This window comes from Cornus florida, unplaced genomic scaffold (assembly GCF_030987335.1).
Source record: "Cornus florida cultivar Cherokee Brave unplaced genomic scaffold, ASM3098733v1 CherokeeBrave_3.0.0_Hap2_Chr07, whole genome shotgun sequence".
NCBI classification, from domain to species: domain Eukaryota; kingdom Viridiplantae; phylum Streptophyta; class Magnoliopsida; order Cornales; family Cornaceae; genus Cornus; species Cornus florida.
This window is the reverse complement of record NW_026775577.1, coordinates 42,028,773-42,041,288: the sequence shown is the minus strand read 5'-3', so window position 1 is coordinate 42,041,288 and position 12,516 is coordinate 42,028,773. Positions and strand designations below refer to the sequence as shown.

Sequence of the window (12,516 nt, the reverse complement as noted above, 5' to 3'; positions counted from 1 at the left end):
GAGCAAGTTCCCTCTATCAAGCCTCTTAAAACTGATAAATAAAGCATCTCTAATAAAATCATCATAATTAAAGTTTTAACCTTTAATACAAGATGATACACATATATATAATAACGAGACTTTGACTTGATTAAATGGATAAACATGGATCATTAATACCATTTATATGTAATAATCCCTTATATAGGGATTTTTACATGTAAAGTAGCGGAAGATGCCCAAAAATATAAATAAATATATAAAAATATGCTACAATATTGGTTGAGGGTGGTATAGATCGAGAAAGGTGTAGAACACAGTAGAGGGTGGAAGAAAAATGTGAAATGGATAATGATTTGAAATTTGAGAGTCGGACAACTCTGATTTTATTTATGCGGGTGAGAATTGACATCATCATGATGTCATTAATATTTTTGACGTTATGATGACACCAGGCTCTATTCATATAATATTAATCGAATTTATCGGACGGTTGAATTCTCAATCATTATGCAAGGAAAATTGATAGTGAAAGATAGAGAGAGAAAGACGTTTGAATACGCATAGGGCAGATTGTCAAAATCTCAGTATTGTTCGATTATAAAATTTGAATCAAAATAAAATTACACCAAAAAGTGAATAATAAATATGACTAAATGAAAATGAAAAAAATAAAATTTGGCCAAAAATACAAGAATCAAAATGGGCCTACGGATGTGTGTGAATCGTGTGTTTCTGATGCCTGGTTGGGCATATATCTCTACAGCGTAATGGAAAGTTGGTCACGAGTTGGCATAAAACATTGCTTGTAATCAGAAAAAAGGTTGATGCCCCTCATTTGTTCCAAATTTCGTGAATAACGTTTTGGATCATCCATATATTTTGAGAATAATTTCAATTTGTTTTTCATGAGATTGTTTGAGATTGATAATATAGTGCTAGCTACTTAATTCTAATAAACAAATTATATATATATATATATATATATATATATAATATGCTTGGAGTGCCTGTGAAGGCTGTGAGAAAAATGACATATATATATATATATATATATATATATATATATATATATATATGTAAAATATGCTTGGAGTGCCTGTGAAGGCTGTGAGAAAAATGACCTACGTAGCTTAATTCATTTGTGTGGTGGAAGAGGAAGGAATAATATATCTGTACTATAATAGGCAAGTGCATTTTAGACATAAACCCACTGTATAGTTATTAATTTAATTCCAGAGGTGGACGGAAGTGACCGAAGAGTACTAGCTGTTCAGTATGAAGGAGACTTTGTAAGATATACTATATATATATATTACTCTGTGTTATAGTTGTTACACTTATTAACTACATGAGATACTAATTAATTCATTCGTGTGTATCTAGCTATATGTTTGTTTACGTACCATTCATTTTATATATATCATTTTGGAACTGATATGTATATATATATATATATATATTTAATGCATGCAGATCAAAACTGAAGGACGCTGTGAAGCCAGTCATGTAAGATACCATATATAATATATTATACTCTCCCTTATTAGCTAGATGAGATCCTAATTAATTAATGGATAGTGCTTCAGTCATGTCTCGACAGAATGTATCCTACACATTAACGTGTCTCCTCTTTTAAACTTAAAAAAGTACAAAATATGGGTTATACCCATTTTTATATTTAAACTGGACAGATCTCATTTTTATGGTTATTATTATTATTATTATTATTTTCATCTATGTATCTCACTCACATGGTCATTCACATCTTTCTTTTTCCTTAGCTCCGACTGCCAAACCCGTTCCAGTGAGAGCTCTAAGGTCTTATATGAGTTTTCAACGGTGACCGACCAAAAGCCCCAAGGAAAGATTCTATTTGAGATGCGCCTTTGATTTAAAAGTTTTAGAATAATAAAAATTCTTTTAATTCTGAAATAGTTTCAGGCAGTTTTTTAGAATCATATAAAAAAAACCAGAAATAGTTTTAAAATTACTTAATTTTCAATGTATCTTCTTTTAATTATATTTCTAGAGAACAACTCATGGAAAATTCTTTCCTACTTTTTTCTGTTATTTTTAATTTTCTTAAGAGAGAAAACTATCCTTAAAAAAGATTAAACTATCCATTTCTATTTCTCCGTTTTCAAAATCTACTTCAACTATTTTTTATGCATGCTATATATGAAAGTTATTATTTTTTTCACTCAATTCTATGGCGGAATGATTGGCGGGTGGAGCTAAGGAAAAAGAAAGATGTAGATGAATGTGTGATTGAAATATACATATGGGAGCAACGAGAGGAAAAAAATAGATCGGTCGGTTTAACCCTAAAAAATAGATATAATGCATGTTTTGTATTTTTTTAAGTTTAAAAGAGGTGTCAATCTTTTATTGGGACACGTTAGTGTTTATCGTGATGGGGGCAAGAGTGAAGTATTATCCTTAACTAATTCCGGTCTAATACTTATCTAGTTAGCTATATGTTTTTTTACCATGCATTTGATCGATATTTATACAATTTTGAGATTGATATATATATATATATATATATATATATATATATGTTAATATGTGCGTATATTAATGCATGCAGATCAGAGGTGGAGGACGCTATCGAGCCAGTCATGTAAGATACTATATATAATACTTGTTAACTTAGTAGCTAGATATGAGATCCTACTAATTAATTCCTGTCTAGCTAGCTATATGTTTGTTTACCATTTATTTCATATATATATATAATTTTGAGATTGACATGAACTATAAATGCATGCAGATCAAGGATGGAGGACGCTATCAATCCAGTCATGTAAGATACTATATATATACTTGCTGATTTATTAGCTAGATAAGATCACTAATTCCTGTCTAGCTAACTATATATTTGCTTATCATTGCATTATATATATATAATTTTGAGAATGATCTAATAATATATATATATATCCATGCAGATCAAAGGTGGAGGATGTTATCGAGCCAGTCATGTAAGATACTACATATTATACTTGTTGACTTATTTTAGCTAGATGATCGAGATCCTAATTAATTAATTTTCCGGATAAAGTGTAAAAACCCCTTGAACTATGTCTGAATTCACAAATAACCCTCTTGAACTATATTTTGTCCACAATACACCATAAACTATCACATTTTGTAGCAAAATGCCCTCAAACTTGGTCTATTTTTTACTTAAATAATCATAATGCCATTTTTTTTATTATTGAATTACACTTAATTAATCAATCTTTCTTATTAAAATAAATTATGAAAAAAAATTATACTAATGTAATGACATATTCTCCATTATTTTTATTTATTTATAAATTTATCTTTAATTCTTGAAATCAATTGTTCAAATAAAGGTCTTAAGTAAAAAATTATAAAATAATTTAAGTAATTTTTTTTTTATAAATATATTGCATGAAAAATAAAGTATTTTTTTTATTTAAGTAATTTATTATTTTTTCATAATTATTTTGTACGAAAAAAGAAGGTTTCTTATTTTTTTTTTTGTATGGTAAAAAAGTTTTTCCCTTTTTTTCCCTATGTTTAAACTAAGTATAATAAATTTTATTATAAATAAAAAATATTTATTAATAAGTTAATCATTTTAGAAAATAGTTACAGCTCTATTTTTGTTTTCCCGTTGCTATGATAAATTGATACTAATAATAAAGTTAAGGTAAATGGTATAATCAATATTTAAATAAGAGAAAAGATAGTTCAAGGGGGGCAATTTGTAGTCTAGGGAGATTAATGAACTTCAAAACTCAAAAGGGCTTTATTACTCCCGGATTAAAATGGTGCATCCTATGGGGCCAGGAGATACACTCTCAGTTTGTAGTATAGGGTGGGTCCAAAGGGCCCTTGCCTAGGAGAGTTCTGAGATACCAAAAAAATAATCAAATATAAAAAAATTCGATTTTCAAATGCGCAATAGTTTAGAAGGGTTTTATGCACTTTACTCTTAATTCTTGTCTAGCTAATCATATGCTTGTCTAGCATGCATTTTGTAGATATAAATTTGAGATTGAAATGAAACATATACATATTAATGCATGCAGATCAAGGGTGGAGGACGCTATCGAGCCAGTGATGTAAGATATTATATATATATATATATATTATACTTCTTAAGACTTATTAGTTAGGTGAGATCCTAATTAACTAATTACTGACTAACTAACTATATGTTGTATAGTTATTTTTGTTTTGGTAAGTAGTATATGTTATATAGTTTACCATGCATTATATGTAATTTTGAGATTAATATATATATATATATGCAGATCAGAGGTGGCCCAGGTGGCGACTGCTATCAAGCCAATCGTGTAAGATACTACATAATATATACTTATTGACTTATTAGCTAAATGAGAATTATGAGATCCTAATTAATTAATTTCTTTATGGCTTGGCTAGTTATATGTTTGTTTAGCATGCATTTTTTATATATATATAATTTTGAGATTAATATGAAAAATATATATACATATTTATTAATTAATGCATGCAGATCAGAGATGGAGCATCGTGCGAAGCCAATCATGTAAGATATTATATAATATACTTGTTGATGATCATCCTAGTTAATTAATTTCATATATTTAATTTCTAATTAATTAATTAAATGCATATATATGCAGGTCTATTCTTTCAGAGACACAATGGGAACATAGAGTTGTGAATATAAAGCTGTACAGGGCATTGGTGAGTGGTGATTTAAGCAGTGTGAAAGAAATCCTGGATAAACATCCATATGCAAGAGTCTCTAGGATTTCTACAAGAAGTGAAACTGCAATTCACATTGCTGCTTCCCACGGGCACGCGGAGTTGGTGGATGAGATTTTGAAGAGGATAGATGTTAGTGACCTTGCATTCATACAAGATGATTATGGTGACACAGCACTTCATGTTGCTTCCAGGGGTGGGAACACAACAATCGCAAAAGCGTTATTTGATAAAGCAAGTAATGCTGGTTTATGGCTGCCAATAAAAAATGATGATCAACATATCCCACTCACCCTAGCTGCAGTTTACAATAACGAGCAGATGTTCCATTTTCTACGTCACTGTCATTCTATTAAGGATGGTGATCATGGGTTAATTCGTGAATTTCTTGGTTCGCTCTTTCTAGGTACGTGCGTACTGCATGCATGCGTACAACTAATTAAACGCATCGAAAATGATTTATTGATTTTTAAATCCATTTTTTTAACCCATGTGGACAGAGAAAAGTGTTTTTTTAACGTGGAATATTTGTTTGTTCGACTTCCAGATAGTGCTGTGAATAAGATTATGGTCACGGAATTTATTAAGAGTGAGAACTATGGTATGTAATACATGCACACACACACACACATATATATATATACTTCAATAAAATCTGCAATAAATATTTCACTCGATCTCTTATATATTGGCATGCACATGCTTCCACAGATTTGGCACTGAAGTTGTGGGAACGCGAAGATGATAATAAAGGAGTGGTTCATGGGTATTTGGAAGGGAACTTGAATAGAATGGCAAAGATGGTCTCTGCATTTTCAAATAAAAATCAACTCGGATACTTTAAAAGCTGGATTTACAAGTGTATGTAAATGCTCATCTACTTTTATATATATAAATTTAATGGATATGTCCTATTGTCGTACTCTCTAACATTACTTTATTACTTTATTCATTACTTTATTAATTTATTAGATGCATAGATATTGTATTAATTAATTGTACATACATCTTAATTTTTTTTTTGGGTAAGTACATACATCTTAATTTTAACAACTGAAAAGGACCGGTAACTTTATTACTTTATTCATTACTTTATTAATTTATTAGATGCATAGATATTGTATTAATTAATTGTACATACATCTTAATTTTTTTTTTTTTTGGGTAAGTACATACATCTTAATTTTAACAACTGAAAAGGACTGGTAGAGACTGCTGGCATGTCCTAATCAGTTCACGACTATATAACTTGGATGAAATATTGTGTTTCTATTTAAATAATGAAAAATGATTTTAAAGCCTGAAGTTTAGAATGACATATACTTATTTATATCTTGTCAATCAAATTGTATTGTGAAGGAATTTTGTTCAACTCCTCCGGCAAAGTAACACTACCTTAAAAATGATATTATCATTCTCTCTCTGATAGGTATTGATGTGCAACCAGTTAGCATTCAGCGGAGTACGAGCGATTTAGAAAATCAATTAGGGGATTCCAGTTCTCCTCCTCTTTCCAGTTCCAAATGCTTCAAAGGTATAGTGTTGGCTGTAGTTTTAACCAACTAAATAATTTCTAAGTGAAGAGAGGAGAAGAATGAAGAAACAAATATTTTTCTGTATTGTATTAAATTCTTCGTTGTGTTGATATATCTTAACAACAAATCCCTTACGCTATATATACTATTCTCTCATTGACCTTTGAACTTTTTAAGACAATTCTCAACCACACACTTGATACATGTACCCACTTAATACATGTACAATAACAGATACATGAATAAACCCAAATGCATAATGAACATGATATTAATCTAATTTTAACACTTCCCCCTTAATGCCATGTTGAGACACCCAACAATTCTCTAAAGTATTCAAACTTATTTTTTGGAAGTGCTTTGGTGAAGATGTCCGCATCTTGGTCTTCGGTCTTGCAATAATTGAGTTGAATCTCATCCTCTTCCTCTTCTTCTTGAATTTCTTCCTTACCACTTCTTTAATTGCATTTTCAAACCTCTTCGGCTCAACAACACAAAAATTGCAACTTGCATACACATCACGAAGACTTTTCATTCTTCTTGGAGTTGAACTTGGAGATGAGGAATTTGAACTTGATGGTGAAGTTGGGGCTAATTGTGAGCTAGCAATTGGAGACATTTCTTGTGGATCTTCAAGAATATCTTCATCTTCATTTTCTTGATTTTTTGATTCTTCATTAAAAGTGATGATTTGATCTTGAACTTTCTTCTCTTTCCAATCCCAAAAAGCTTTTTCCTTAAAGAGAACATCTCTATAAATAATCAATTTATTCTTCTTCGAGTTAAAGAGTCTATAGCCCTTTGATTTTGGGCTATAACCCATATAGATGCATTTTTCACTAGCTTCATCACGTTTGTGCCTCACTTCTCTTGGAACATAAGCAAAACAAATACACTCAAAAACTTTCAAGTAATTCAATGATGGCTTCCTTCCACTCCATGTTTCAAATGGAGTTTTATTCTACACCACTTTTATTGGACTCCTATTCATCAAGTAAACAGCCGTATACACGGCTTCACCCCAAAATGATTTAGGAAGCCCCTTCTCTTGAAGCATTGATTTTCTCATCTCAATAATTGTTCTATTTTTTTCTTTCTGCCACTCCATTTTGTTGTGGAGTGTACCTAACCGTTAATTGCCTCTCCAAGCCAATATCTTCACAAAACTTTTCAAATTCATTTGAGTTGTACTGTCCACCTCTATCACTTCTTAACACTTGGATAAGATGGCCACTTTGCCTTTCAACAAGCTTTTGAAATTTTTTGAAAATAGAGAACATATCTGATTTTTATCTCATGAAATAAATCCATTTCATTCTTGAAAAATCATCAACGAAAATAATAAAATACGTGTTACCCAAATGAGTTGGTGTTGTCATCGGTCCACACACATCGGTATGAACAAGCTCTAGTGGTGCTATAGCCCTCCATGCATTCTCTTTCGAAAATGACTCTCGATAATGTTTGCCAAAAGCACAACCTTCACAAACTTCTTTAACTTCTTGTATTGTTGGCAGCCCATACACCATGCTATTTTGTTGTAAATTCTTTAAGCTTTGGAAATTCAAATGCCCAAGTCTTCTATGCCAAAGCCATGACTCATCAACAACATCCATCTTCAAGGCCATATTTTTTGAATATGAAAAATGAGAGGAAAGCTTCTATTTTTCCCCATCTTGATTTTTGCCACAATATGATTTTGTTTGTCTTCCCTTGTCATAAATTTTGCAAGAGTCCTCATCAAAATGAATTGAATACCCATGCTCTATAAGCTGCCCAACACTTAAACAAATTTTGCTCCAAATCCGGAATAAGTAACACATCCCGAATATGCTTTCTTCCTTTCTTTGTCTCTGTGGCAATAATACCTCTTCCCTTTGCTTGGACCAAGGCACCATTTCCCATCCTCACTTTAGAATTTGATGAAGAATCAATCTCCAAGAATATGTTTTTATCTCCGGTCATGTGGTTACTACACCCACTATTAAGAAACCACACATCATCCTTTTGTTCCGATGCCCATGTGACAAGCATAAAACATGCTCGCTTTATTTTCTTGCTTTTCGGAAAAATTAGCTTGCTGATTTGTTTTCAACCAGCAATCTTTTTGAACGTGTCTAAATTTCTTGCAATTGAAACATTGAGGTTTTCCCCAAAACCAACAATCTTTGTCAACATGGCTACTTCTCTTGCAAATTCCACAATTTTGTTGAGTGGCTTCTATATTTTCACTTCTCTCAAAATTATTTCTTCCTCTTCCTCTTTCATGTCTTCCAACTCTAGAAGATTCACCTTTGGATTGATCAAAACTTGATGGGTATTTTTCTTGATTTTTGGAACTAATATTGAGCTTGGATTGAAAGGCACTTTCAATTATCTTTTCGGAGCGCCTACTCAACCTTTGCTCAAATGTTTTTATGGAACCCATTAATTCTTCAACACTCAAGGTTTCAAGCTCTTTAGTCTTTTCAATAACAGCAACAATGGGGCCATATTTTTGCAGTAAACTAATCATAATTTTTTCAACAATTCTTTGATTAGAAATATTTTCCCCATAGGTCTTCATTTGATTTACCACCTCCATAAGTTTAGAAAAATAATCTTTCAACAACTCCATTTCTTTCATCTTCATATTTTCAAAATCTCTTCTCAAAGATTTTTACAGTTCTTACCTTCGTGCTGCATCTATACTCCTTCTCAAGGATTTCCCATGCCTCCTTTGCTTTAGAAGCATTGATAATTCTGGGAAAGATTGTATTAGTAACTCCTTATTGAATCAAGCCTAAAGCTTTTGCATCTTTCTTCTTATGATCCTTCAATTGTTGTCTTTAGGCATTCGTTAAAGTTGTTGTATCCTCCAGTTCATCCATCATGCTCATCTTCAACATTGTCCCATAAATCATATGAGAGAAAAATGGTCTTCATCTTCACATACCAAAAATCATAATTTTCACCATCAAAAATGGGAAGTGCTGATTGATGGGCACCTTGGTTTTGATTTCTTGTAGTCGCCATCATGATCGATCTTCTTCAGGGTTTGTTTTCCCGTCAATAAGCTTCACACCCAATTTGCCCTTGATCGAAATCAAGCTCTGATACCACTTATGTTGGCTGTAGTTTCAACCAACTAAATAATTTCTAACTGAAGAGAGGAGAAGAATGAAGAAACAAATATTTTTCTGTATTGTATTGAATTCTTTATTGTGTTGATATATCTTAACAACAAATACCTTATACTATATATATTATTCTCTCATAAACCTTTGAACTTTTCAAGACAATTCTCAACCACACACATGAGACATGCCACTTGATACATGTACACAATATATATTGATACATGTACCCACTTGATACATGTACAATAACATATACATGAATAAACCCAAATGCATAATAAACATGGCATTAATCTAATTTTAACATATAGTTCATTCAACGGGTATCTCTAGCTTAGTCGATCTTTCTCCCAATTTTGCATGTCAAATATTTTTCATATACTTGAAATTTTTTTTCATATATATATATATATATATATATATATATATTCTTTTTACCTAATTGAATGCTTTGTTTCTTATGATGTATAACAGTGCTCCATTTTCTACAAGGACTAATGTCAAATGTTGCTAAAGCAATAGGTACGAATTAAAGTAGAGTACTTTTTTTATTATTTTTTTTATTTTATAATATTTCTACTTAATTGTATAAGAATTGCAGGTATTGAGGAAGTATCAAATATGAAGATAAAAAACATGCAAGCCCATGAACTACTTAGCAAGATGTGTTCCCCAATATGGACTTTTGATCCTGATTTTGTTGAAGTTTACTTTGAGGCGATAAAAGTAGCCATCAGATGTGGGAATGCGGAATTTGTTGAGGAAGTGCTGAGGTCGAATCCTGCTTTGTTATGGGGGAATAAGAAAAGCGGAACCATATTTCACATTGCACTTGCTTTCCGTCAAGAGAAAATATGGAACCTCTTATATGGTTTAAATACTGAACAAAGAAACAAAGCCACTGGAACTCTTGTGGACTCGAACAGCATGTTACACATAGCGGCATACCCACTGGTTGTTTCAAATGAAGCTTTTGAAAAACAAGAAGAACAACAGTTAAAAAAACAAGGAGAACAACAGTCGTGGAAGATATTCAGTAAAGCTCCCGGTGCAGCTATGAAAGTGCAGAGAGAACTACAATGGTACAAGGTACGTACATATATGCGTAATCTAATTATTCTTAGCTTTCAATATATTTCATCAATATATATATATATATATATATATATATATATATACACACACACTTTTCAAACTTCTTTTTATCTAGCTAGATTAATGGAAGTACTCGAAACTTAATCTATCTCATTATTAATTTAATTAATACTTCTTTCGATCTCATGATTAATTATACGTGGTAGGAGGTCGAGAGGATGGTACCATCTTCATTCCAAGTTCTTGCTAACAAGGATGACGAAACTCCTCTAGAATTGTTCTCGAAATCACATTCTGAATTAGTCAAAGAAGGAGAAAAATGGATGAGAGAGACGGCAACATCATGCACAATTGTGGCCACTCTTATTGTCACTGTTATGTTTGCTGCAGCGTTCACATTACCAGGTGGTCTTAAAGATAATTCAGGGATGCCCCAATTCCAAGGGAGAAACTCTTTTAAGGTTTTCATTATATCAGATGCATTATCTTTATTCTCTTCTGTCACTGCAGTGTTAATGTTCTTGAGTATCCTCACTTCACGCTTTGAGGAAGAAGACTTCCTCAAGGCATTACCCAAGAGATTGATAATTGGTCTTGCCACTCATTTCTTGTCCATTGCCACCATGATGATTGCTTTTGGTGTCACTCTTTATATTGCGATCGGCGAACAGATAAAAAGCGCAGCAACTCCAATCATTTTGCTTGCTAGTGTCCCAGTAACCTTATTTGCTTTATTGCAATTTCCACTGTTTGTTGACATGATCTCATCTACCTATGGACGTAGCATCTTCAACCGGAGTACAAAATGTTCCTTCTTCAACAATCCAAATGACTATATTCCGAAAGAGAACCCAACAAGTGGTACAAGACTGGCTCGTGGTTCAAGTATATTGAAGAATTTTATGGGTCAAGTTTGGGAGGGTCTGAGTGATATGAAGAAACTTTGGGTGTCACAAAAAGGTGACTATTTGTAGAGTTATCATAAAATTGTTGTCGGTTTAAAAACATGTTTGCTATGTTTGGGAGTATGAATTGGCGGTTTGGATTTAGAATCGGAAGAAATTTAGTTAAAACTTTAAACTAAAATTTTTTCATTTTAAATTCAAAGCATCGATTCGATACTCCCAAACACAATAATTAGGTATTTGGTGATTTTGTGTAAAAGTGATTTTTCTGTAAAGCGGTTTCATGGAGAACGGTGAACTCGACATGTTAGGAAGACCACTTATTCCGGGTAACTGTCATCTTATATTTTGATGATATGGTTAGCATATATCCTCCGAATTTAGAAGAATATGTATGATTTCTCTAGTAAGTCTATATGACAATATCATTGAAGAAGAAAGAAAAAATAATAATAATTAAGCATTAGTGAATAAGACAATTACCAAAACAATTAGTCCATTACCAAGACTGAGATGATGATTTTATATGAAGTATGTTGCCTCAATTGAAACTAGGGTGGGAAACAAATCGATAACTTAAGATACTAAAATAAACAAGATTACGAAAAATAAATAAATAACAATCATACATAAATTAAGTACATAATGATGTTTGTGGTATCATTTAGAAATCTAACGGATGTATTAATTTCGCTATGAAGATATATAGATTAAAAAATGGTTGCTTATTCCTTCACACCCAACCCAAGAACTCAAACTAGCATTTAATTTGAATTTCTTGAGTGCTGCAGTGTTTTTCCAATATCATATATATAATTCATATTTACCCATCACGGGTTGGACAGGGGCCCTGTCATATAACGGTTTCTTGGGCTGAGCCTGCTTTTCAACCTTGGCTGAAACCCACGCTATTTCTTGATTTCTATACAACTTGCTTATACCTTGGGATGTGTGTGTGTGTATATATATATATATATGGATGAATTATACAAACCTCTCTTATGGTTTGCCATAATTACATGAATCTCTTCTATGGTTTGGGAATTTAGTCGGACTTTCCATAAAAATGAAAGGGCAAATTACACAAATCACCCACGAGGTTTCTATATTGTGTATGTAGATAGAAGTTATAGCAATATTACAGAAATG

General features: G+C 31.9%; 1 protein-coding gene across 1 annotated transcript; it reads left to right on the top strand.

The window, feature by feature from the left end:
- Positions 1 to 1,206: 1,206 nt before the first annotated feature.
- On the top strand, positions 1,207 to 11,853 carry LOC132267109 (uncharacterized). Its single transcript, XM_059768164.1, has 14 exons — positions 1,207 to 1,271; positions 1,456 to 1,488; positions 2,573 to 2,605; positions 2,756 to 2,788; positions 2,934 to 2,966; positions 4,272 to 4,313; positions 4,499 to 4,531; positions 4,629 to 5,119; positions 5,261 to 5,314; positions 5,425 to 5,574; positions 6,143 to 6,247; positions 9,842 to 9,889; positions 9,969 to 10,456; positions 10,669 to 11,853. The coding sequence occupies exons 1-14, from the start codon at positions 1,258 to 1,260 to the stop codon at positions 11,434 to 11,436; spliced, it is 2,325 nt and encodes a 774-aa protein (XP_059624147.1). The 5' UTR covers positions 1,207 to 1,257; the 3' UTR covers positions 11,437 to 11,853.
- Positions 11,854 to 12,516: the final 663 nt, after the last annotated feature.

Bases quoted from the DNA above. Each gene is read 5' to 3' on its own strand.
- LOC132267109 (XM_059768164.1), top strand. The intron at 5,315-5,424 runs GTATGTAATACA...ATGCTTCCACAG, and splicing joins TATTAAGAGTGAGAACTATG to ATTTGGCACTGAAGTTGTGG. The intron at 5,575-6,142 runs GTATGTAAATGC...TCTCTCTGATAG, and splicing joins TAAAAGCTGGATTTACAAGT to GTATTGATGTGCAACCAGTT.